This window comes from Polyodon spathula, chromosome 10, assembly GCF_017654505.1.
Source record: "Polyodon spathula isolate WHYD16114869_AA chromosome 10, ASM1765450v1, whole genome shotgun sequence".
In the NCBI taxonomy this organism is placed as follows: Eukaryota; Metazoa; Chordata; class Actinopteri; order Acipenseriformes; family Polyodontidae; genus Polyodon; species Polyodon spathula.
The window spans coordinates 1,682,271-1,709,610 of NC_054543.1; the positions used below are offsets into that span (position 1 = coordinate 1,682,271).

Below are 27,340 nucleotides of genomic sequence, written 5' to 3' on the forward strand. Positions count from 1 at the left end.
TTAATAATTGACACTACACTACATGTTATTATAGAATAAATGGCATGACTTTAGTTAACTCAATATCAAAGTTACATGATGCTTGCTTGGCTTCTTTCTCTTTGTTGAAAGGGCTTCAGGCCATCAGTAACAATCTGTGCCATCCTATTTTCACAAATGATCACTTACGATGATTTGTAGGGAGGATGTATATTATTAATCACTTCAGAAAGCGATCCTCTTGTTTACTTATGATACAGAATGTCGATGGTTCTCTCCAATATCTCGAGTACCGAGGGTTAATCTACATGCACAGAGCAAACAAGATAGAAAGAAATAGAAAGCACAACTGCCTTTCATTAGCAGGGGACGAGCACTAAACCCAGAATAATAAAACAATGCACTATTATACCACCAAGTGAGCATACAAATCTAAACAGGCAGCCAAGTTAATATGGGATTTTGTTATACATGTATATATTTTAGAACCATTCTGGCACGTTATATACCTGGTGTGCATTATATATGAGGCTCACAGTTGTATCACAACCTACATGAACAAATGTAACTTTTTGTGTTTTGTTTTTACATCCGTTGTCTACAAATACGTACAGAACGACACTGCTTTCAAATAATCAAAATACAGTCCATCAAGCCTACATTTCGGCAGCTTATTTTTATTTATCAGTACTTGGGGTGGGTAGAGGATGGGATAAGGATCAGAGCGTACCAGTTACAGGGACACTTGAGCACCCATTGACTGACACAGCAAGGCTCAAAGCTATGGTAGGCTTCAAAAGGAACTTTTATTTATTTTTTTTATTGTAACGCACTTTGCTTTCCAGTAAAGCTGTACCAACGATGCTCCCCTCTCTTAATACCACTGCAAAAATCAAAACGCTCTGAACAAACTGATGTACTCTTTAATATAGTCGTCACATCATCATAGGGCCCTTGCGTTCTGCTTGGTGACAACTGCAGGGCTGCTTAGCGCACATCTATAGCTTTGTTGGTCGCTTCAATGATTTATCACAAAAAAAGAGGGGGCTCTCAATTGAGCTACTGGCACCTCTGATTGACAAGGCTTAATCAGCTTATCTCTGCACTAATAAAGTTGATGGCCTGTTGAGCTGTTCTGTACCTGGCACTGAGTGAACTTTCAGGAGCCAATGCCTCCAGGGCCAAGCGAAGGCTCTCACTGCTTATCTAAACTGCTTGAAATCAATTCCTAATGAGGTATTTCATTTTCAGATCAAGTCTATGCATGAGCCCAGCTGCCCTACTGGTCTACTCCCAATCATATTGCTGGATATTCGCAAAAGGGCACTACGGATAGCAGGGGTCGATTTACTGCTCACAACATTTGATAACCAAGACTGCAATGAATAAGTTAACAACGATAGGTGTTTGGTGTGGGTGTAGCTTGGTCACCAAAGATGTGACAATGCAAAGAAACCGTACCCCAACTTTAGTATTTTCATCAGGAGTTTCTGAGCATTGCTTGACATCAGCCCACAGGAAGGCCTCCAATAAGCAAAGCTTGTTTCTTTCCTGCCACGGATTCAAACAAAAGGCCAAATGTTTGTGTTCACTCTTCTCTCTTAGCCGCCTGGCAGCTTATGTTCATGTGTGTTTATGTTGTTTATGTAAGAAAACACAGGCTGTACAGTCAAGCGACAACAGCTGTGGACCGAAAGGAATTCTGGGTTCAAACTGGCTGGAAAGTACAGAAGCTGAGATGTTTAGTTTGGTCACTATGGAAAAATGATCTTCAGAAAATAAAAGCTTCAATACCATTTTTATTGCACCTTTTGTAATTGTGCAATTTAATTTTTAGATTTTTTTTTTCCCCCAAAAGTCTGGGCGTACAACACAATTGACCAGCCTTCTCTTCCATCTTGGTCTGAACCTATTATGTACATTTTGTCAACCACAGAGTGCACTGCGGGACCACCTGCAACCCAACATGGAGGAGAAGACTTTCACCTTCACCTCTACTGATGTTTAGGTTGAGTAAACATACTGGATATGGGATGTTCAACTGAACAACAGGAGGCTGAGCTACCACAGCTTTAACAAGAGAAATATCCAGTGTTCATGGAAAGTACACATTTATCAGTTATCAAGGCAAAATATCAGTTTTTTCACAACACATGTATATAATCTTTAACACATGCTTGTCATCAGCAGCCATTTTAAGGTATGTTTCTATGGTGGAAACCATCTCTGGGGTCCTACTTCCACTTAAACTATTAAGTCTGCTGACTAAAAAAAAAAAAAGAACGACAGACTGACAAGCTTATTCTAACCAGAGTACAAGCAAGGAAAAGTTTTCACAAGAATGATCTTTCATATATCTCTCCAAGGAACACCCTAAGCATCAACAATGTGGTGACAGTATAGTAACAGATATCATCTTTAAATCATTACAGTCTTCTTTTTAAATTGTTTAGAAGGTGAACGTATTAATTTTTTGGCCTAAAATGTTGCATTGGTTTTAACACAGAGGAAGCTTTAATGCTGGTTAAAAACAACATGAAAGTTACTGCTATTGGAATGTTGAACCAAGCATATGGATAAAGCTTGTTTTTCAGCAGATTCTTGCATTTGTGTGTGTGTGTGTTACATGTAAAACCACATCTCGAGCAACTGTCTGTGGTGCTCCTTTGATGTACCCCTGAAATGTCATCTGTCGCCAACACTGCTGTGCATAAGCAAGACAATTTGCTGGCACTGAGAATGCTTACCAGTTTCCACAGCTATCTGGAATGCTTACCAGTTTCCACAGCTATCTGGTAGCCAGCTTCTAGTCTTCGGGATGACCTTTCCAGCTTTTCAGCGTTATCCAACAGATGTGCTCTCTGAAACAGAAAACAAAGATTGCAACAGATGAAAAACACTCATTAATGCAGATCTATATTCGAACAGCTTCATCTAAATAACCGTGTCATCATGAGTAATACAATCTTAGGAGTGTTCGTTGTCTGATTAGCATACAAAAAAAAAAGGTTGTATAGCAATTTTATGTTTTTTTGCTTTTTCTTTACCAATCTGTACCAGTAACAATGATACATTGCTCATTTACTATTATTCATATTCCATAACAGTTTTCTTCTATTAGATTGGAATCTGTCTCTGCACTTTGTATGCTAACGTGATCACAACCCCTGGTTCATTATCTAACACTAGTTTGCTGATTCACTGAGATACAAACGCATAGGCATATATATATATATATATATATATATATATATATATATATATATATATATATATTATATATATAAAATATATATATATTTTTAATATATATATATATTTTTGAAAATACTTACATGCTAAATATTCTAAAATGTTCTCAATCAATTTGTATGTACAGCAACATATTTAGATATTCATTTGAAAATCTAACGAGTAGCCAAGGCGTCAATTGTAAGCAGCATTTAACTAGACACGGCTACATTTAAAAAATAAAAAAATAAAAATATTTTTTTGTTTTAGCGTACCATATAAAATGGATTATTTAGTTCAGAAATCTTTTTTGACAACAGGGTAAATGTTATGTTTATGTCTTTAAAGTATAACAATGGTTACTAAGTTCATTGTTTTGCTTTAAAAAAGTCTAAACCCAGAAGGGAAGTGAATCCCAATAAGTGCTACTCAATAAACATCTGATCCGATGGTCGGGACAAAGCCAACATGAGAAGAGAATGATATATAACAGGAGTGATGCTGCCATTTAAGATTGATTTGATAGTGCAGAGTACTCTGTATAAGCGAGAGAGCAGGTATTGAGAGTGCAATAAAACACACAAGTTTTCTTCATACTGTTGTAATTGCTAAGTTCACAAAATATGCTCTTTTATTTGATACTTTATTCTGTATTTTTTGTGTATTCATTTCTAGTGTATAAATGTTGTTTTTTTCCTTTATTAAATCGGATATTTTTTTTTAAACAAACTGATTCTTTGGACAGCTATCCTAAGCTAAGACATGTCCTCTTTTTCTTTTTTGTTTTTTTTTTAAGTAACTATTCTTGTGAGGATGTATTCACATTTTCTTTCACATTAAAAAGGAAAATAACCACAAGCCTAGTTCGAGTTAAGCTGTCAAAAGATGTACAAACTAATCACTCCAAGGAAAAAAAAAAAAAGACAACTTCACTTTTCAAAACCAGTTTCAAAGTTTGGCAATCAAAAAGAAAAACAACCTTCTCTGAACCTTTTTTTTTTTTTCACCGTTGACAGATGCCATTTAAAATTGCAGAAATACTTTTTAATAGTTTAAAAAAGGGGGGTGCGTACACATAGGGAAAACGAGCTGTCTCTCTCTAATGAGCCCCTATGGATCTGGGAAGATGCAGGCTGTATTGACATGCACGCTTAAGCTAATACACCTAGACCATGATGCCTGTGTGCCTTGGAGCACTAGCAGCCAGGGATACTGACAGAGTATCTCGCTCCCATCTTCAAAGAATTCAAGTGATTAGTATGTTATCATTACCATTCGAAACGTGATTTCCCTATTCCCTCTCGGCAAAGGTGACACATCTCGGAGAGGCGGCCAGCCGACTGCAGCAGCGAAAGCCACTTCAAAGCTTTCCTTGAATTTCTGTCTGTCTTTCTCTTTCTTTTTTTTTTTTTTTGGGGGGGGGGGGGGGGGGGGGGGGGAATCATTAGAACAATACGCTCAGATGGGCATCGACAGAACCTGATGTAAAGGTCAAGGAAGCAATACGGATTCTATAATAATGAATAATGATAGAGATGCAGGACGGGCCGAATTAGCCTGAAGTAAATTAACAGGGGTACAAAAAAAAAAAAAAAAAAAAAAAGGATAATGTTACTAAATATACAACAGCTGCCTCTTGGTTTATTTAAGATGTGTTTTTGCAAAATAACGCAGAAAAGCAAAGGTAACAAAAAAAAAATGTTTTAAGTTTTGCTTGAAAATGACTTCAGGCACAGGATTGATTTCATAAAATCACAAAGCCCCAGGGATAAGTGTTAAAATTCACCTGTCCTAAATGATAAACACAAACCAGGCAACCACCTCCTTCACAATCACCACTACCTGGACCAAGACTGCTGTTCTAATCAGGAAACTTTCTTTGTATGGACCTTTTGACAAAACGAAACAGGACTTTTAGGAAGAGCAAGAAACTTTTTAAATGATCCACGTCAGGCTTCACTGCAAATAAGACAAGATTAATATGGACTTGCCACTGAAGTCCAATAGAAAATTATCCTTTTAACATCTGCCTTTCAGATATTTGTTCTGAGGAAGACCTTTGTTTTGAAAACTTTTTTTTTTTTTTTTTTTTTTAGTCCAGCAGTAGGCATTAATGAAGCCAACTATCTATCTATCTATCTATCTATCTATCTATCTATCTATCTATCTATATATATATATATATATATATATATATATATATATATATATATATATCTCAAGCAGTGGTTAATATAACAGTTTTTAAAAGTACAGAAGATTCCTTATTATTTCAATGAGCGAGAGCGTCAAACTGAATAATGATGACAGTTATGATTCATCCCAACTATGTGATCTTCTCAGGGTTTGTTTGGAACTTGTAAGATAAGGAATTACAAGTGTCAAACAGCTGAAGATGCTGGTGCTAAATATTTAAACATGTTTTTCAGTAGAAAAAATATAGTTTTTCAAAAGAGATCTAAGCGTAGAGAAGCTCAAAAGCTTTGATGGAAATACAACCAGAGGAAGTGCTGTTTTAAATCTAAACAAAATAATTAAGTAAGCCTTTGCTTTAAAAAATAAATACTATACAATCAATGTCAACAAATTGATAAACAATATGAATTAAAAGCAATGGAACTGCTATGCAGTAAAGGAGTTCTAACTAAGGTTTCTAAACAAAGACCCTTTCTTTTAGGTCCTTGCGTAAATTTGAAACTTAAATTTGGAATGTGCTGATTTTTCAAAGACAACGCTGTAGCAGCAAGAGTGCTGCCGCGTCCTATTATCAAACCACTCGCTGTGCTGACACTCAGTCCCACCAGTTCTCTAGCTGCAATTAGACTCTGCTCCCTATAGCACAGGACATGATACAGTCCAGGAAGAAATACTGTGAATATCCTGCATGTATAGGACAGCTTGTATTAGATATATCTTAAATGCAAATACCGGTATAAAAAAACAAGCAAAGAAGGACAACCTTCAACAAAAAAGTGGGACCAGTGATAATGTTGCAATACTAATAAGAGGCAGACATTTGATTTTGAAATCTTTGCACCCAGTACTGTACGTTACAGCAGTACATTCAGCTTGCTGTTTTGCTAAACTAAAAAGTCCAAAAATTATCAATGGTAGGATTATTCTGTTGGAATAATAATAATAATAATAATAATAATAATAATAATAATAATAATAATAATAATATTTTTTGTAGTATTTTATTTTTGTCACTATTATACAAAAATATTAACTATCAACTAAAGCATACATGGTGCCTTTTTATATATAAAATTCTATTATTCTACTATTATCACGTAACAACACTGTTTATCTTACTGGTGTTGAAAAACAATATAAAGATGTGATTCAGTGATTTATACAAATATTCCTCCATCTGCAGAGACCTGTAATTGTGAGTTCAATGGTCCACTGTATAAAAGGGATACTACATTGTGTATTATTATGAGTTAAGGAGATAGAAGTAGAGCAGCTTTGAGACATGTTGTTTTACCAACACTAGATATTCTGATATAACTGGCTTCTGCAATGTAACTATTTGTATGACTGAATGGTAAAGTGAAAGGGGTCTCTGCTGTGCAATGGTGCAGATAGCCTATGACCCTGCTCTAGCCAAGACTAGTTTGATACACACCATCAGCCAGCTACCCCTCTGGTATTAACTGCATTAAAAAACATTTCCCAAAAAATAAAGTAGATCAGTAGACATGGGTAGCGCTTCAAAAACTATCGGTAAAAAATATCTGGACATTTGTTTGCATAAATAAAGATTAGCATTTTTTTCACAAGACAGATATGTTCAGAATATGTGTTAACCAAACCAGGTTATAATTGATCAATAATGAATGATTAATAGCCATATTAATACATTAATCATATTAATACATTACCCTGGGATGCTTGCACATGAAGGATGCTATATAAATGGAACTGTTATTGTGGATGTTGAAAGTAGTCAATTTTATTCTTGCAAATAAATAAATAAATAAAAATACTACAACTAATGCATTTTAGTTACAGAAATGCAATTCATCTTGTATTACTGTAAAAAGTAGATTGTTGGGTTTTTTTTTTGTATGTGTTTGAACGTATGTTTAAATCTGTAGTGTGTGTCACTTTAAAAAATAATATTGTGTAGAGTTTGCTACTTTCAGGAAATACCGGAGAGAAAATCATACAATTTATAAGGTGTTTGAATTATTTTTGTTGATAATAATACAATTCAAAACATATCATTTTTATTTAAGCTTCCAAGGATGACCAAGAAGATGCAATATAGTCTGTGTGTATAAATATATATAAAAAAACAATTTGACATTATATATGGTCCTGTTTGAGGATTGTATGGTGAAGATGTAGATTATACCATTTAAGAAAACTTTTCTTTTTATTTATGTTAAAATCGTAGGAGGAAGGAGTCTGGTGATGTTTCCAGCTAAAAGAAAATTCAAATTGAGGTTCTGAAGAAATGACAGACTAAAATAGGTAGCAAGGAGGTACTTACCTCTTCACGTAACTTTATCAACTGCAACAAGAACGCACAGAGAAAGATAAAAAGGAAAGACATGGCAGGAAAGAGATCAGTCAAGCGGCAGGGTACAGAATTAACCTTGACGATTTATCTGTTTGCATGTTTAGCATTTAGAAATCACAGACAAACACATTAAACGAAGTTAAACACAGATTCATGCAGAGTTTTTGAACAAACAAAGATCACTTCTTGCGCTGTCACTTTAAACAAAGAAAGTGGAATGGAATTCACTCTCTTTTTTTTTTAGTACATCTAAAGTACCATCATCAAGGAAAATAAATCAGAGTCACATCACAGCACTCAATATGGCAAAGGAGAAAACAAGAATCATCCTGCTCAGTTTTAAAATACTGAACTGGTACAGAATGGGTATGGGGTCGAAGTCAATCACTACAGATGTATTTGTGTAATGTGTACATGCATGCTTGTTTATACAGTTAAGTGTATTACATTGGCAATTCATATTCATATAAAATATATATATATATACACACACACACACACACACACACACACACACACACACACACACACACACACATATATATTCATTTATCCAGGATACACAATAACACCAGAGTATTTCTATTTTTGTTCATACAATACTGTATATAAAGTGAAGAGATGGTGGCTAACATAAATAGATTTTTATGCAATGCAGTTCCCAAAGACTACAGGTTATTTCTGGCAATGTTACTTTAACAAAAAAATACAGTACTTCTTACTTCTGCTAATATGCAATTAAGCCCATTAATACATTTAAAAACAACATTAAACTATCCCTGTTTTTGCATTACAAAAGACCTATATTGTTTAGCCAGCTATGCGTCAGTACGTTTGTGTCAATCATTTAGAATTCTAAAATGTTAATTCATGAGATCGATTAAACAATGCACTTTGTTCACTCACACAAACTTGGCTTTATTGTTCACATTTCACCCCTTGTACATTATAAGAAAACATAATATCAGGCTGCATTAAATGTGTGATCATGTCAACACATATGTATTTAATAATGCTACATCTACAAGTCTTCTAAGCAATGTGCTTTATCGGCAAACTAAAAAAATGCAAAATATCCTTTTAATTTATTTCAAGACATGTACATTTTGCAGGAGAGAAGCACACGTTTCTTAATTTGTCAGTCGTTGCAGGTATTTTTTGTACAGTATCTACATTTTCTGAAAGATTAAAGGTTACCAGATCTAAGGGGAAGCTCAGGGCCATTATTAGCTCCTCTTCTCATCTTACTTTGTACTGTTTGGTCATTTTGAATTTTCTATTTTTATAATTTGCTAATGTATCAGAAAGAGGCAGGACTTGGATCATAAATTATGAACTCAATCCAGACAAAGGTTCATGAATTGATGTTCAATTATTGCTGCACTTCAGATTTTATGCAGAGTGGTCCTTAATTTGAGAATAACTAACAAAGGACAGTACTTTGAAAGCACTATAATAAGGAGTTGATAAACCATATTGATAATTATATTAACAAACCACATACAAAAAAAAACATATGCCAAATCAAAGTGTATATTCATTTATGAATTCAACCACCAAAAAAACCCAACTATCTTATTGATAGGTTGAAAAGAAAAAAAATAGTCATTTGTTGCTATTTGCTATTCGTCTCTATTTTTGTCATTTCTAATACAAATACATACTGTAACAACACAGACATAATATTGGGTTTCATAAAAAAAAAAAATTCAGGAGGATTTAGTTTATTTCATACTTAAATAAAAATCAGTAAGGAAGCTAAACAGAAAATATCTGTTTATTTTTTCTTATGAAAATCTCTAAATTCCTGGAATTTGTCTGTTAGCTGTTAATATTATGCCAATGGGTCTTACTTAAAACTGTAGGAGATGCAGCCAACTGTTTACATCTTAAGAGTTAATCTATATTGTCAGATTGGTGATTGTAAAAATATCAATATTCTTTGTAAACACAAATAAATAAATCAAACAAATAAAATGAATGTCAAATTCTTAAAAAAAAAAAAAAAAAAAAAAGTATTTGAATGAGTTTAAAATAGTGCAATAGGTTACCCAGTTGTCTAATTTAGGAATTCTATACAACATAACCCAGTTAAGTCTTCTTTTTATATTGTTTAAAAATGTATATTTAATACAGTGCTGGTGTTGTGTTGCTAAAATGTAATATTAACATTCCATTATTATGTTTATTTTAAAATACAGTCGGAAACAGTAAGTGGAGAGCTCCGGACTAGAAAGCCCGCGGCTAATCCCGTAGTTAAGAAAATCTTACTATAGAACAGAATATAAATAACGCCTTTCTTCAGTAAAAAAAAAAAAACAATGCTTGTGGGATTTTTTTTTTTTTTTTTTTTTTAAGGTCATCACCCTTTACAATAACTTCATTGCTTAAAAAGGGCCAAAGTTTAAAACTACACCACAGACCAGGCTATTTAGTGTCCCACCAGCCCGCCACAACCAACGATCAGTTGCAGTGCCGCGGCTGTTTTCAATGGGGTCCAAACAAAACCTGTTCTATCTTGTTTGTGCTGCTTGGCCGATTTCAAGTCTCCATGAAAGATTTGCAGAAGCTCTAGAGCTGCTGCTTTTTAATGATGTTTTTTTTTTCTTTATTGTGTTGTGTTTTGCTAGGTCGAGTATTAATAAATATTAACAATATCCAGGTATTATTGGAATTGATATTAACGTGAATGCAATACATTATAAAATGTTACGAAATAACAAATTGTGTTTTCCCCTTATTTGCAGGCTCTATTCAGATTTCCACCGCTGCAATTTTCTGTTATGATAATCAGCGGACGTTCAAACAAAGTCATTTTTTTTTCATTCAATACAGAATTTGATACAAGTGCTAATCTGCTTCCTTTGTAGCCTGCTAAATCTGCTTCATGCCGGTTCAAACCAGCAGAATCTCTTGTGGCCAAGCCTTCTGCTGTGACTGAAATCGAAACCATGCCCCAGTGTGTGTGCGAGTGCGAGTGCGAGTGCGAGTGCGAGTGTGTGTGTGTGTGTGTGTGTGTGTGTGTGTGTGAGAGAGAGGTGGGAACACATGATACGATAAACACCGAATTATTAAAAAAAAAAAAAAAAAAAAAAAAAGAGCGATAACGCCAATTCTGCCTCTGTCCGCATACAGATAACGAATAAATGCAGAACTCTATTAAAACACCCTTTACACATTATCGCTGGGCAGACATGCTGTTTTCAGAACTTATGAAGGCTATTTATTTTGTTATAAATCCTTGGCATGTAACGAACAGATTTGTCTCTGGTAATGCTCTGCTCTGCCGAGGCTGTATGAAATAATCCTGACCTCTTTTAGATCTTCAGGAATTAAATTGAGCAGCTTGCCCCTACCCTCCCTTCCATCACCCTGCTCGCTGTATGAAAAGTGAAGTTTCGCACACTCCATACACAGCAAGAGCCAGTCTGGCGTTATCACCAGAAGTTTTTAAAATGGAAATGAGGTAAATATGGCATCTGCAAAAATAAAAAGATTGAGCTGTTGATTTTATTCGTCTGCCAGCCGAAAATGGTTTAACCACCTGGTGGCCAAAGATCTTTTGATGCTGTATTTTTTTTAAAAGCTTAGATTTTGGATTTTAAAAAAAGGTGAGAATGTGCAGTTTTCATAAGAGATTTAGGTTTGAAATGATCACTATGTGTGTAGCAAAAGACCCCACCAACACTGAATGGCCAGTAACGCTTGTCAAAGAGAGAGGCAACATTTATTAAAAACACCATTCTTAGAGTATGTTTGGATATTAAAAGGCGAGTCTCTTGGTTCTTGTGTTTATTTTGACAATTATCCTAATTCTAAAGAAAAAAAAATGTAATGACTGATCCATAATTTAGACAAATTAAGTTTTTTTTTATTGTTTTTAATTCAAAGATTGCAAACACATCTTCAATATTATGTTTAACAGTAAAGTTATCAGATAATGATTATATTTGTGATTGAAACAATGATTTCCTTTAGTTTTTATTTTTTGTATTTATGACAGTTCCGGGATCCAACCAACCCCCCAAATTCTAGCTTATTAAATCTCATCTTAATCCCTTTTCTCCATAATTTGATGGGGAATATGCATATCAAGTACATATTTCAGCTGATGATACACATGTAAGATGTGTGGTGAAAAGGTTATTCCTGAAATGGTAATAAGCCAGATATCATAAAATAAATAAATAAATAAATACAATTATATATATTTATTTGTGACAGCTCGGCTGCAGAAAATTATATTCTAGTTTTAATATGTGTGTGATGTGTATTAACCATATACATGAAAAGCTGCTTTTTGTTTAAGTAGAATATCTAATAGAATTGTTACAAAAATAAAATTGCAACAGCAATACACAAACACTTACTGTATTCAATTCCAAAAACAGAAACATAGTTAGCAATGCAATATTTCTTTGAATGGCTCAGTTTGAATCACCAGTGGTTTATTTACAGTGCCTATGACATATTACAGGCACTAGTATTTATACTTTGGTAAAGTACTTTACAAGAAACATTGTACCTTAAAACATTTTGATTTAAGCATACAATTGAGAAGGGTTTTAAAGTTTAAACTATAATTGTTGTTGTTTTTCCAAATATATCATACGCATCATTGCCATGTCTTATTTTTTCATCAGTGATATTAAGTGTACACTTAACCACTCTGTGGTTTCTGCTCTACTGGTCTACTTTCAGTTTGCTTGATAGATAATTAGATCTGGTCCACAAGACCGAAAAGCATTACAGAAAAGGATTGCTGCATCAACAAAATGAGCAATCCGAAATGAAGAACACAGACAGAGAGTAGCATTGGAAGGCAAAGCATCTTCTCTCCAGCATTGGGAACTTAATTCACATCGGCTTTGCATTAAACAGCATATCTTCCACATGACTTGCTGCAAACACGGTTAGCGAGCAGCTTGAGAAGCCCTGTGTGCCCGTGACCTTCCTCACCCTCGAGCCACCCACAAGGGCTACATGATTAGTGTCCTACCTGACTCGCCGATGAATTCCCATCATCCCCCAGGAGCTCGTCCCGCACCTCGTCACTGTAGGCGATGCGTGACCTTTTCTGAAAAAGACGACGACAAAGTCTAAGTAGAGCTTGAAGTAACCAGGCATCCTTCAGCACGGGAGCCCCCTAATGGAGCCCCCTAAAAACATAGCTGTTACATTCGCGCAATAAAAACCAAATGGAAAAAAATATACAAAAAATATACAGAAATATAAAAAAAAAAAAAAATATATATATATATATATATATATATATATATATATATATATATATATATATATATATATATATATATATATATATATATATATGTGTATGTATAAGAATACCAGATTGCTATGATAAAACATGTCCCACACATGTCACTGCTGTCAGCTTGCTATTGTTCTACATCCAATGAGTGTCTAGGAGTATACAGAGAATAATTCATTTACAGGATTTGATTGACACTGCATCAGATTTGGGGCTGTTTTTACAACCGTTTTTAAGTAAACAGTGTGGTGTCCAAACTACAGGCTGTGATGCTGAGTTTAAAGGTGAGGCACATACATCGGAGCATGAAGCAACTACAGCCAGTAAATCCAAGAGATGACTTGATTGCATTAAAATATGTGTCTCTCTTGTGACAGAAGATTAGCTTATTAAACATTTTGCAAAAAACCAGAGTAGCTTTGTGTTGAAATGCTATACAGAAATAACCACGCTACATGCACTAGACAACTAGACATATTTGATTAGCAAAGAGTGTGTAAATATTACTGATCTTTATACTACAATTATACATGGCTAGTGTGCTTACTAGTAACTGATTTATATAGCAATAATATTTCTAAATCAAAAAACGGAAATAATAATAATAAAAAACTGTTAATAAATGTACCTTGCTAACTACTTTATACCAAAAATGTTCACAAGTGTGTGTTGTTTTTTTTTTTTTTTTTATCATGCACAAATTATGCATTCAATCGTGCATAAACATCTTAAAATAGCAGTAAGCACACTATAGGGTATAACAGGCGTGTACAGTAAAATTAAATGAAAGTCCTAGGTACTACTTTTGTGAACATCGTAATAATATTTTTGGCTCCAATATGACTGCAGCTTACTTGTGCAGCATCTTTTAAAAAAAGCTAAATGTTATAATTGCCATTTTTTTGGTAGGCAATTTCATGAAACATATATGTAAAGTATGGCAAGGATACAATCTATATATTTTTGGTCTGGGTCATTTTCTGGTTAAACAAAGATAAAACTATTTCCCAAGCTTTTCCCATCTTTTTTTCCTGGGCAAACACCCACACATTCCCCTTTTTACTGGTTTCATCTTAAAGAGCCCCCAGTAATTTAGGGAAATGCTGGCTTGCAGGTAACTGTAGCTTGAAGAATCAGGGTAGTTTTTATTTTTTTTTAATTTAAGGTATAAATAAGAGCTTTTTAAGTATTCTTAAATTGCCAGTTTGTTATTGCTGAGGATCTGCAAGCCCTAAGTGCTTAACAAACAATCAAAAAAAAAAAAAACAAACAATGGGAAATACTGGTCTTTATTCTTCTGAAAGTAAAAAAGAAGTGACTGGAACAAAGAACGACTGTTTTAATAGAAGTGTCTCAAATGATTTACAGCTTGATAAATGTGCCCTTAAGTGAAATGGTACTGCTAAGGCTATTACCTATTCATGCCACACTTAAACTATTTAATTATTAAAATAATAGACAGCGTCTATTTACAGATCTAAATCCTGCCACTCCAACACCTGTAGCCCTGTTGTATCACAGACTTCTTTCCACTATGCGTTTATTGTACTTAAGAGATTTTAACAGACAAGGTTAATTGGGAAGGTGACCATATGGTTCCTGGCTCACTTTGGGACAGTTCTGAATTCTGAAGTCACATTTCAATGCATTCAAATACCTGTCTATTTTCTGGACAAAAAGCAGAATTCCAAGTGCCACAACGCATTACAATGTGAGTTTAAATAAACAAGCTGAGATGTCCTAGACATGCTCCAGTGAATGTAGAGCAATACGGCCACCCTATCCATAAAATCACCCAGAGCGTGACACCAGAGGCAGTAATGCAGTGTTAAAGGATGTTGAGATTGAAATCTGTCTCTGTTATACAGTACAGGACCTTAAACCAAATACCATTACCATTTTACCGTTTAAAACGTCAGCAGCTTATTTTGAAGGAAAAGCCTGTATACTTACTGTATCAAGTCTTAGCCCTTTATGATGGCCTTGTGTTATGTAATTTATATTAATATATATATATATATATATATATATATATATATATATATATATATATATATAAGCAAGGTTTCTGGTTTTTGCTTAAATAAATCTGTTCCGCACACATATAGTTTATTGGGAAATCGGGTAAAAATCAGGTACTAGTCCTTCATACTCTTAAGAATTAAAACATTGGAAGTGTAATGTTTTTATATTACCATATTATACACCTATTAAAAAGGAAATACCTTTACTTGTTCTTACAGTCATTATCATTGCAAATTTCTAACAGCGACACAACATTAATGAAGGGACCCAACAGGTCAATAACTGCATTATTTGTCACAACTTTTGGATGAAATAGCTTTTTTTTCCTGACTTTAGAAGTCAGGCTTTATTGGGTTTAACTCTATGTTTTTTCCTTCTCCCCGATGTAGTGTTCATTTCCCTCCCTTATTAATTACTGTTATTAAAAAAAAATGCAAAGGGACTTTGCTTTTAAACCATTATAAAGAGTGTGAAGGTAGAACCACAAGTATAAATCCAGATATGTTACAATCTTTTTGGTATTTATTTTCTGATACTGTATAAGCACGTAATTACATTATTGTCCTTCTTTACTGCAAAATTACTCGAGGGATGTGAGGAAGCAATGTGCATCACATTACTGTGACCAGTAAGTGGATAAGGAGCAGATGTTTTGCATTTAGACAAGATAAAATAGCATTTTTTAACAAATTTTATTTTGGAGGTAGGCGATGATAACATTTTTCTAATAAATGGATTGAATTGTGGCATAAATAATTCCAACTCTAAACAGACACACATTGGTGTATTGTACCAGGTGTACTTGCTTGTTAAAAACAAAGCAATGAATTGCACAGATATTCAGCAACCTGCTACTAAGGCTAAGCAGCTGTGTCATTAGATGAACATTTAAATGTGTACATGTTTTAGTGATTGGACCTTTTGTGAATAAATGAAGTGTCACCTTTTAACAGGGTCCTCTGTTACTATTGCTAACATGTGCAATTAAGTTAATTCATTTATTCTTAAAATTAACATAAGAGTTCACTCCCTGAACTACCCACACCCACTTTATTTTGTTCATAAAAAAAAAAAAAAAAAAAACCTTAAAAAAAAACCCACACATAAACACGACTATGTTTTCAGAAAACAAGCTCCAGGTGATGTGGATGACAGGCCGGGATTTGAAATCTCAATAGCAGCAGTTTCAGACTATCCAGGCAGAGGTAATGTGCAGCATTAAAGAAAGCAGAGACCTTTAAGCAGGCGGTGGTATCAGAACTGCTTCTTTAATAATTCACTTCATCACGGCAGGGGGCTAAAACACTGCACGGCGTGCAGGAATATCACACCGAGACTATTTTTGTTTTTCCTTCATTTCACCAAAAAAGCAAACAAATTGGCAGAGGTTGTTCAATTAAGTAAGTGCTCTTTTTGTGTTTGATGCATATCAAATAAAGACAAATGTAAGCAATTGTACAGTCAGCTGCCATCTTAGTCTTTGGTGGCGTCTCTACTTCAGAACACTGCAAGTGCCTTTTACTGCCCATCATCTTTGTTATTCAAATGATTTTGTTCTGGCAGCCAGGGTTAAATAATTATTGTGCATTAAAATGGAACACTGCAGAACAACAAAATATAATGCCCTCACTGAGCCAGTCCATACACTGAAATATTGATATAAAATGTTTGGCAGTAACAAACATGTGTTTATTGAACTTCTCTATCTACCGAGTTCACAAGTCCATCCACAATGCAGAAGAGATATAGTAGCACTAAATGGGTGTCCAAGTTTCTTTTTATACCACTAACAATGGACATGTTAGGTGAAAAAATAAACACTGTTCATTTAGACAGAAAATAATTGTGTTTCACAGGCTACTTCACAGTGATGTATAAAAATACACCTGTTTTGGTTACAAAAAAGCCAAAGGCTCTGTAGCCTAAATGGTTGTAAATCACTGCCGGATATTATTTGGTTATATATCCATAAACAGTGAATGCATGAAGTTTATGGAAAAAATATTAGTAAATATTAGTTTTAGTGTAAGAGTGACTTGTAGGCTGAACAAATCACTATTCCCTTAAATTGAATGCAGAAGAGGTTAACTTAATTGTGTTCCTAGCCACCTGACAAGACTGAAACATTTTCCTTGAATGCTACAAGCCCAATAATATTTGACAGGAGGTGTGCAGTCCTTTATTTTGCTCGCTTATAATAAAACGTCTGGGAGGAATTTGACAAAAGTCCTTGCATAGATAAACTTTTGGACAACACAGCATAATTTATCTTAGTTGAAATACCCAGCGTGGTGTGACACAAGAGATGTTTTACAATGAAAAAAACAACAACAAAAAAAACAACACACACACACACTGTAAATGTATTAAGAGCAGGGTCACTGCACCTTGCTCTTTCTTAAGGCAGAAAAGCAGATTAAACCCAATATTACAATATGGAAGTAGTTATGAGGTGTAATGAAAAATCAAAGCTTGACATTAAGACATTGCAGTTTCAATACCACTATCTGCTGTGAAACAAAACAGAAATGCATACGAAAAAAATCAATAGAAAGTGCCAGCGGATAAAGCATAAGAATAACCAGAGAAGGTCCTAGCCAGATCAGACTAGTATCTTCTGACAGGCAGTGGGGAATAAAGTGGGACTTCCTGGGTCAGTACATGAGAAAAGGGGAGATTAGAGGGAAATGGAGCAGGGATTTCTGGGGGGTGCTTGCATACAGATACCTGGTGAGTAAGAGCCCACTTGCCCATTAGCCTGTGGCTACCAACATATGGTTCAGTGAACTGTACCCTGAAAGAAATGTTCTACAAACTTGAACCCTTCCCAGACTGCACACCAGGCATTCATATGTGAACGATGGTGCCGTGTTTTTTTAAGCTTGTGTTCCGCTGTGTACAAGAAACCCCAAGCTTTTCTGTCCTTTCTTCTGGAAAACACATGGGTTTCTTTCTGTCTGTCTGTCTGTCTGTCAGTCTATCTAATTTGCATTGAAATATAGTAGCATGCAAAGGATTTGACCACATCATTAGTGGAAAATATTTATACCTTCCACAGATGGCGTTTAAAAGAATTTGATTATTTGATTTACAATCACGGGTTATTGTGGCCGACACAACTGACTGTCAAATGCAAAATAATAAAATAAAATGGAATTGTTATCTGCATAAAAATAGACAATTAAATATACATGAAAATATATATGTAGAGACCACATTTATATTTAATCAGAACCTGTGATAGACAGCTAATTTGTATTTACACACAAACACACACACACACACACACACATATATATATATATATATATATATATATATATATATATATATATATATATATATATATATATACACACACACACACACACATATACATACATACATACACACACAAACACAGAGTATATAATGTGTTGCCAATTTCAGTTATAGCTAAATAGGTCACAGCTATTAGTCAGCAAAGGGTTAACATAATATACAAACTTTCATACAGTAGCCAATAAATAACAGTTCATGTTGAAATGCAAAAGATGAGAAGAAAAAAATGCAAATGCGAAATAAAGCAACTAAATTTCATGGCTCATTATGTGAAACTACTTCAACAAAAAGCAAATTCATTTTGATTTGTATGTTTTAAATTTTTTATTCACTTTTCAAGTTGTGCTGTAAATAATTTTGCACTAACAGTGAGTAAGCTTGCAATTGTTGGACCTGCAAATGTCAGAGTTTGAGCAGCAGTTTGAAGCAACCAAATTCATAATGCATTTCATAAATAGTTTATGATTTTATACTTAAACCAGCCTGACAAATCAAGATTTTTTGTCACCTTTTCTAGTCCTGCTTGTCAGTTACCACTGTCTGCTGATGCCACATGTCATTTCCAGTTTACACTTAACTTTTCAATAAGCCTGAAGGCGGATACAGAGCTTGTAGAGGGAAGAATATATTAGTGAGCTACAAAAGAACTTCCTTTCTATTATCAGGAAGAGACTAATGGGTTTGTTGGTGTTGTGATTTCACTCCAAACTGAATCTCTATATTTCTGGGAGCAGTAGCTCTTTTCACTCATTCAAGAAAAAAAGCAAAGATCTTGTTCTACTGTATCCCCCTTCATCCTCATCACACTTATGACCTACAGATCACATCCTTGCAGCATTGTCCAGAGCTTAGGCCTCGGAATCACAGGGTCACCTGGGCATTGCTCTGCATAGGTCTTTGTTTTAGAAAAACAGTAGTTAACTAACACAATAGGAACAATACATTCTGCCCGTTTAAATAGTATGCATACAATGCATTTCATGTAGTTTGTAGGCTTTCTTTACATGACACACCTATATTTAGCACATAAAAACCATGACCCAGAATTTGGAGTAGGTATTTAAACATAGCATATATTTAGCAAGAGCGGAGAAAATTTTTTTTTAACTTCATACTTCTAGCAAAGCTCCAAAATTTACCAAAGCTCAGGAAGTCAACAATTAAATGCTTCTTTAAAGGAAAGCAAAACTTTTAAATGTGTCAGGCTAACGCTTTTTACTCATACATTCTGACACTAGTTTACTGTTTTCAGCATATTTTTAAACTTACTGCATAACAACAACTTTGCCTCCAAGATCAATACCCAGCATTCAAATCGTTGTCTGTATACATGTCTGTATTTATACAAAAAAAAAAAAAAACATATATTGAAGTGTACTGAAAGAAACTGGATGCACACATTGTTTGTGTTAGTTTATATTAAATAAGAAATATTATGGTTTGAATAAACCAACTTTGTTTTTAATATGAATGTATCACACACACACACACACACACACACACACACACGTTTTTGAACCCCAATGATTTATGGAATTCCATAGCTTTACCATGATAGCCTTCTTGAATCAAACAATGAGTAATTCACATTCAGGGTATGTGAAAAAGTAAGTGAACCCTTGGTTTTATCGGCTCAATTTAGGTGATAATTTGAATCAGGTGTTTAAATAATTAGGTAGATCTTCAGGGGTGAGTTTGGGAGGCCCCACCCTATATAAAGATCAGAAACTTTGTGAGTTTGGTCTTCACCATACAGGTGTGTGGAAACACGTCATGCCACGATCAAAATAATTCTCTGAGGACCTCATGCTCAGTCTAGAAAGGGTTACAAAACCATTTCTAAGGATTTGGGGCTCCACCAATCCACTGTCAGACAGATGGAGAAAGTTTAAGACCACAGTCACTCTACCCAGACGCGGTCGTCCTACCAAAATCTTTCCAAGACCAAACCGGAAAATCATCAAGGAAGTCACAAAGAACCCCTGAGTAACATACAAGGATCTGCAGGCCACTCCCCTTGGCTAATCAGAAAAAGACTGAACAAGAATGGTGTTCATGGAAGGAAAGCCAGGAGGAAACCACTGCTCTCTAAAAAGAACATTGCTGCCCGTCTGAAGTTCGCCAAAGATCACATAGATGATCCCCAAGACTTCTGGAACAATGTTCTCTGGACAGACAAATTAAAGATAGAACTTTTTGGCCTCAATGAGTAACGTTATGTTTGGTGAAAACCAAACACTGCATTTGAACAGAAGAACCTCATCCCAACCGTCAAGCATGGTGGTGGAAGTGTGATGGTTTGGGGTTGCTTTGCTACCTCAGGACCTGGACGATTGACATAACCGTGAATTATGCATTTTATCAGAAGATTCTAGAGGAGAATGTGAGGCCATCCGTCCGTGAGCTGAAGCTGAACCAAAAGTGGGTCATGCAGCAAGACAAGGATCCTAAACATACGAGCAGATCTACAAAAGAATGGCTTCAGAAGAAGCAATTCCGTGCTTTAGAATAGCCTAAACCCCATCGAAATGTTGTGGCAGGACCTGAAGCAAGCTATCCATGCGAGAAAGCCCTCAAATGTCACTGAGTTGAAGCAGTTCTGTAAGGAGGAATGGGCCAAAATTCCTCAAAACCGATGTGAGAGACTGACCAACAGTTATAGGAAACGCTTAGTTGAAGTCATTGCTGCTCAAGGGGGTGCCACCAGTTACTGAATCTAAAGGTTCACATACTTTTTCACACATGGATATTGAATGTTGAATCATTTGTGGATAAATAAATGTTGAAAAAGTATCATGTTTTCGTGTCATTTGTTTAATCAAAGTTAGGTTTATCTATTATTAGGATTTAGATAAAAATCTACTAACATTTTAGGTTTGCAATAGGTGAAGGGGTTCACAAACTTTTACTCGGCCATGTGTGTGTATATATATATACACACACACACACACACACACACAGTTTACAGCATGTGTACACTATGTATGCCTACACAGTACACACATATATGGATGGATGTTTTAAAAAGGATTGCTTTTGATTGCAGCCCAATTACTTTTTTTCTCCCTTCAAAATAGAGGGGAGGAAAGAAGAGGAAAGAAGCTGTCAAATAAGTTTCCAAAGCAATCTTCTGCTTTTTTCTACAGGACTGCTCTTGGACTGCTTTGTGGCTTATCAGGGGGGGTGGGGAGAGTTGTACTGCCAAATTTCTTAAACAACATCACCACCTGCTGGCAAACACAGCATTGACACTTAACATCTATTCATTTTTAACTTTAAGTCCCACGAACCATATCAGGGGCAGCATGACAGAATTCCCAGAATCAGAACTCTTTACATGTCTACCCTCCTATACGACTGTAAGGGCTCCTCTATCACAGAATAATATGAAGCAATGCTGCTGTCTGTTTCCATCACGTGTATATTTTTGATTGACTTGAATGGAATGAAGAAAGCTGTTAAGTGCAGGTACTCCAGTCAAGCTTAAAGTGAAGTTCAAGCCAGGTAAAGGGAGATTTACAGAACTGGAAAGACAGAATGGTTCTATGACATGCTTCTCATACTGACTTTCTACCAAACAGGTACAAAGACAACTTTTCTTTTGGGTTAGGGAGCTTCAAATTTTAAGTTGGCCCAAAAAAACCTAAACCAAACCAAGCACATGGCTTTCTTTGTTGTTGTTTCCCCTCTTTAATCCAATTCGTGACCCTTTTGTTCTTTGGCTTTCTGTTATAAACCAGATGTGGGACTCCACTGTTTAGTGGTGCTGCTGCTCTTCAGAGTAAAATCACTGTCAGATTGCAGTCACAAGACAGCAGCTGTATTGACTATACAATACTAACATTTAGTCAGCGCCATACTTTGGCAGGTAGCCTTTTCAAACATACTGTGCATTGCTAATTTGGAAAGTAACAATTTTACAGGCTTCACAGTGCTCACGTCTATTTTTACAGAATAAGAGAAGCCAACTTAGAGCAGCCCAGTCTTTGGCCAAAGCAAATAAACCAATCTAAAAATGTTAAACAAATGCTGGGAACAGTGCAATCCAGTAAGGCTTTTTCATGAGCTTAGCTTCCTGCCAGAGACCCTTAAAAACATTCATGCCTTCTAACCTCACCACTGCTTTTCTTGCCTCTCATGGGCTGGATAATAAACACATGTTATATCACAGTGAACATTATTGTCGTAGCACAGTTTTGAGATAACACTTCATTTCTCTAAATAAGGGTAGTATAATAGTATATAACTGTGCTCTAAATACTGGGACTATGATAAGGTTTCTTGTTAAATAGAGGTGGCAGTTTATATTAAAAAAGGGGGGGGGGGGGGGGGGGGGTTGGCTGTGGCCTTGAACAGCATAAAGATTAGTCTAGTCTACATTTTCTTTTAATAAAGCATCAGCTAGTTATATGCATTTTGCTACAAAAGGAAGACTTGGAATGCAAAATATATGAATGAGTTTCTGGAACAATTTTCCACCTCATATTTTTGCCTGAATAGCTTCCAGTCAACAGGTTCTATTCAAAAACTCTAGTGTTTATTGAAGAAAGCTGTGATGTTATTAAAAAGATTGCTGTGAAGGCTCAGCCAGGTGCATTGGGTCACAAACAGAAATATGCCAAGACCTGAAGCACTCATTGTTGCTATTGTGCTTGCTCAGAACCCTCTCACACATACTGGCCCTATAAAGTAGATACCAGGTTTATATATAAGTGGTGCGAAATGTTAGGAAGCGTTCATTTATTACTACAATAAAAGCTGCACTTTGGTACACACTTTGAAATATATAACAAATAATCTTACATTAAAATGGCTACAGTATCACTATTGTACTGAAAAACCCAGGCAATTTAGCTTGAATAGCATAGTCAATAAGCTTCTAAACAGATACATGGGGCAATCAATTCCACAGTAAGTGATTGCCAGCAAAAAACAAATGCATGTATGGTGAGAAATGGCTTCAGATCTTTTAAGGAATGTGGGAAGAACAGACTATCCCCTATCATTCATATACTATATAAATGCTGCCTACGCCATCCACTATCCCAGTGGATATGAAATGTTTCTCTTCATGATTACTGTTTACAATTAAGTTGCAATGGTAATGCAATTTATTAAGTCATCAAAAAAAAAAAAAAAAAAAAGATCACAGTAGAACTAAAGCAACCCAGCAGGCCTCACAGGGGTGTTCCTGTTGCAAAATGTGCAGATGGGTGAAGGTCAAATGGTCTTACCTATGCAAGCTCACAATACAACTGGAGATGCCCGGCTAAGTGAACTGAGCAAGTGGGGGAATAAAAAACATAGCCAACGCTAACACCAGTAGTCATGTACACAGTGCGAAAGGGCTTCTCATCTTTTTACTTTAAAGCAACGCTTCTACTCTGTGTGTAAAGCGCTGTCCTCCATGTTGTATGCAATGCAGCTACCAAGGGGCTGGAACCTAGCCAGGGCCTGGCTGCCAGCAAAAACTTTGTCACCTCCTTTGAACATCTGAAGCATGTTTACCCAATAGATTTCATTAAATTACACTTCCATTAGGAAGTGTACAATGTTGATACTTGTCTGCTAGATAAAAGGAATTGCTAAGAGGCATGTCATTCCGCTCCCCAGCTGACTGCCATTTCTGGGCCAATCAAGAGAAGCAACTAGAACAATACTCTTTTAATACAGTGTCTCCATGGGCTAGCAGCTTAAAGATTTCAACCCCATTATCAAAATGAACCTATCATCACAAGGCACCCGTAGGATGTTACTTTGGAAGATTTATATTGAATCAATTGAGTTTTGGGGTCAGTTGTCATTGAGTGCTGAACCTTTGTTTTGGTTACACAGTCTGGTGGCCCATACAAGCCCTGGCAATCTGGATAACAGCAGCCGGAATATAAAAGGCCCAGGCGTTAAACAGAGGATATTTATTGTAGATCTGGTAGATTTGGGAGGCCATTATTTACCAATGCCCCCTGGTTTGTCAGTCATATTCAGGGGTTGCATTCAAATAACAAATGTGCTTCAGAAACGTCAGTCTGTAACTTTAATAATAACAGTTTAAGCAATATGTAAAGCCTGTGCATACACACTGTATCCCAATTCTTGTTAGAGGGTACTACATAAGATATAAAAGGGTTAATGTTTTAGTTTTTAGTTTTTTTTTTTTTTTTAGTTTTTTACAGTAGTTTTATTGCAAGCTCTTGTTACACTGTTAGCAATTTATGTCGCCCAAACTATTTATTAATATGATGTCACCTGCATATTCCTAGAATGTGGCTGGAGTGGAGCTGTCACTAAGCTTTAACGCCGTGTCAGTTTCTGCATGGATTTAAACAGCGGTTTTCATTTAAAATTGCAGTGTGCACGGAAAGTTGGCAATCTCTTGTCAGGAGCTCCATGGATAAGTTAAATAAGGGTTCTGTTTAACTGTCAAAATAAAATAAAGCTATCAAAACAATTGTTTCTAGGACACAGAAATTAGATGCTGGAACCTGTCAGCTCATTTGTCATATGTCTGTGAACCAGAAAAAAAATGTATATGCAAAGCTTGAAATTAGGGACAATTCCCTTAACCCTTCCCATGCCAGAGCTCTACTCCTCCAGAAACATGCTGCATTCTAACTTTAGCCAACACTGTAATTTTACAATGATAGATTCATTTACATGCAATTCATTTAAAAAGGGGTGGATCATTTTCCTAGCTAAGCATTTACTACACTTGGTGTGTTATTTGTCCAGAATGATGGTAAAGCCAATATTCTGTATTTAAAACCCAATATTGTTTAGCCAGAAATCCAAGTCAGGCAGATTCAGACAGACTACAGACTGACCATCGGACAATTAGAATTATAATTAAAATTACAATTACTGCACCATTGTTTGCTGAAGTTTCGATTATGCTGCAATAATTACAATTATACAAAAAAGTAACATAAACAACTGTACACATTAACATTAACATTTAGTCTAGTCTAAACAACCACAGGTACAAATACAGAAACATGCTACGTTACTTTTATTTTTTCAAGTAAATGAGGACACTAAAAGGGCTGAAAATGTAAAATACCACATGACACTGTGAATGACTAAACATTTGTGTAATTGAACTGTAATCAATCAATTATATGTTATAACTACATTTACAACAACAATTACACAGTCCCACTGTCCAACTACATTTATAACGGCATTGTAATTGCAATGAATTACAAATTACACAATTACAAGTTCGGTTGAGCCCAGGTCTGCTGATCGCTGACATTTAGATAGTTTTAAAGAGCAGCCAATGTCTTACATTCACTGTGTTCAGTTTCTACACAGCTCTCATTGTGTTGTTCACATGTTGTACAGTATCTAGTTGCACCATTGTAACAATTAAAGATCCTGTATGCCCAAGAGAAATCTGAACAGGCAGCTAACCTTAGCTGGTGGAAACACTTGTGGTGCTCAGTTTCGCAAAACTGACGTTTTCAAATGCACTCTGATACTCTGTTTGAAAAGTATCTACTTGCTTTGCACTGGCTATTTTATTTCAATACAGTAGGTTCAAGTTACAGTGGCCATGTTTTTTTTTTTGAAGGTATTGTACAAAAAACACTGATGTGACTCGGGTGCAAGACAGGAGCTGAGCGGTTAACCTAGATAAAGAAATAACAAGACACTGTATTTCAGTGTATTTCAATGTGCACCTGGTCGATTCCGTGGGAACATACATGTCATATCATATATAACTAAACAGTGACATCTACTGGTGGCACTGGGGTAATGTTGGTATGAAACATTTCATCACTAAATAGGGTATCTAAGATTGTTATGATTAAGCAGGCTCAAATACAGGTCAGGCTGTACAGTAACATGATTCTCAGGTACTCAGGGTACACAAGGGACTCACAAAATCCTTCTCAAGTTTCTCCAGCTCCTGTTTGTAGCTCTTAAGCCTGGTGCTGTGCATGCCTCGACTCTGCACAGGGATCTCCCGCACCTCAAGGTCCATCTGCTCCAGCTAAAGGATTTAAACAGAGGAGACACTTTACCGAATTGCAGTGAATTGTATAGGCATTTCAGAAAAATATGAAAATACATGTGCTTTTAAATGAAATAGCTTTTGTTCATTGCTTAGCATCTATGTTTGTGGCATTTCTAATTAAACTGAGTTCAGGAAGGGCTGTACATGTGTCTTTTACATCAACTTATTACAAACAGTCTCTCTGTTTTTAGTCATGAAACTTCAAACTATTTCTCTTTAACTTTTATGGCATCTCAAAGTAGTTCAATACATACTAGCTCTCTGGCTTCTTCTAGCTGCTTCTCAACAATTACAACCATGTTCTTTTTCTCATCTGAAAAAAAAGACAATTAACTGTTAATCTCCTGATTCATTGCTGTATTCTGCAGCAATTGAACATGTTCTTCAATCATAAAACAATCACATCCCCCATAGCCAGAAATATCACAGAACTTTCCCATTCACCTACATTGGTGTCCCTGCTTCAACAGGTTCATATAGTTCAGTATCAGCTAAATCTGTTATTAGTGTAAATCTCAGAACAAAATCTGCACTCTTTATACTGTGACATAAAAATCAATGACATTTACAAACCCTGCAGAATGGAATGGATAAGCGTAACATGCTTTTAAACAGTAGGGAAATCAACAGTTTGACTTTAATGCAGAGTATTACAACAACAGCTTCAGTAATCCATAAATCAAAGTAAACCCCCACTGGTGTTGGGGCATTCTCAACCATATTTGCCTGAGAAGTGCTGGGTTAGCCTGTTTTGTTTCCCCAACCCCTATATGCTGTAATATCACCATACCTTGGGAAAGGTGGGGTTTACCTTTAGACAGCATTTATGCCCAACAGAGTGGGAGATTTGATCACTTTTGTGAACCCACATTTTTAAATCCCCCACTATTGGCCAAATGGATGGGTGATTCAAGCATACTGATGGATGTGCCCCCTACCTGTTTAAAAAAAAAGATTGATAATA

The 27,340-nt window shown here is 35.5% G+C and overlaps 1 protein-coding gene across 4 annotated transcripts in view; it reads right to left on the bottom strand.

Moving 5' to 3' along the window:
- LOC121321706 (vesicle transport through interaction with t-SNAREs homolog 1A-like) overlaps positions 1–27,340 on the bottom strand; it is a 109,881-nt gene that overhangs the window by 80,835 nt on the left and 1,706 nt on the right. For 2 of the 4 annotated variants that reach the window (XM_041260779.1, XM_041260781.1), the window contains exons 2-6: positions 26,631–26,689; positions 26,242–26,352; positions 12,741–12,818; positions 7,712–7,732; positions 2,756–2,840 (exon numbers count right to left, since the gene is read on the bottom strand). In XM_041260779.1, coding sequence (XP_041116713.1) covers positions 2,756–2,840; positions 7,712–7,732; positions 12,741–12,818; positions 26,242–26,352; positions 26,631–26,689 — 354 coding nt within the window. The remainder of the gene's footprint in view (positions 1–2,755; positions 2,841–7,711; positions 7,733–12,740; positions 12,819–26,241; positions 26,353–26,630; positions 26,690–27,340) is intronic. The other 2 variants (XM_041260780.1, XM_041260782.1) reach the window with 1 other exon arrangement.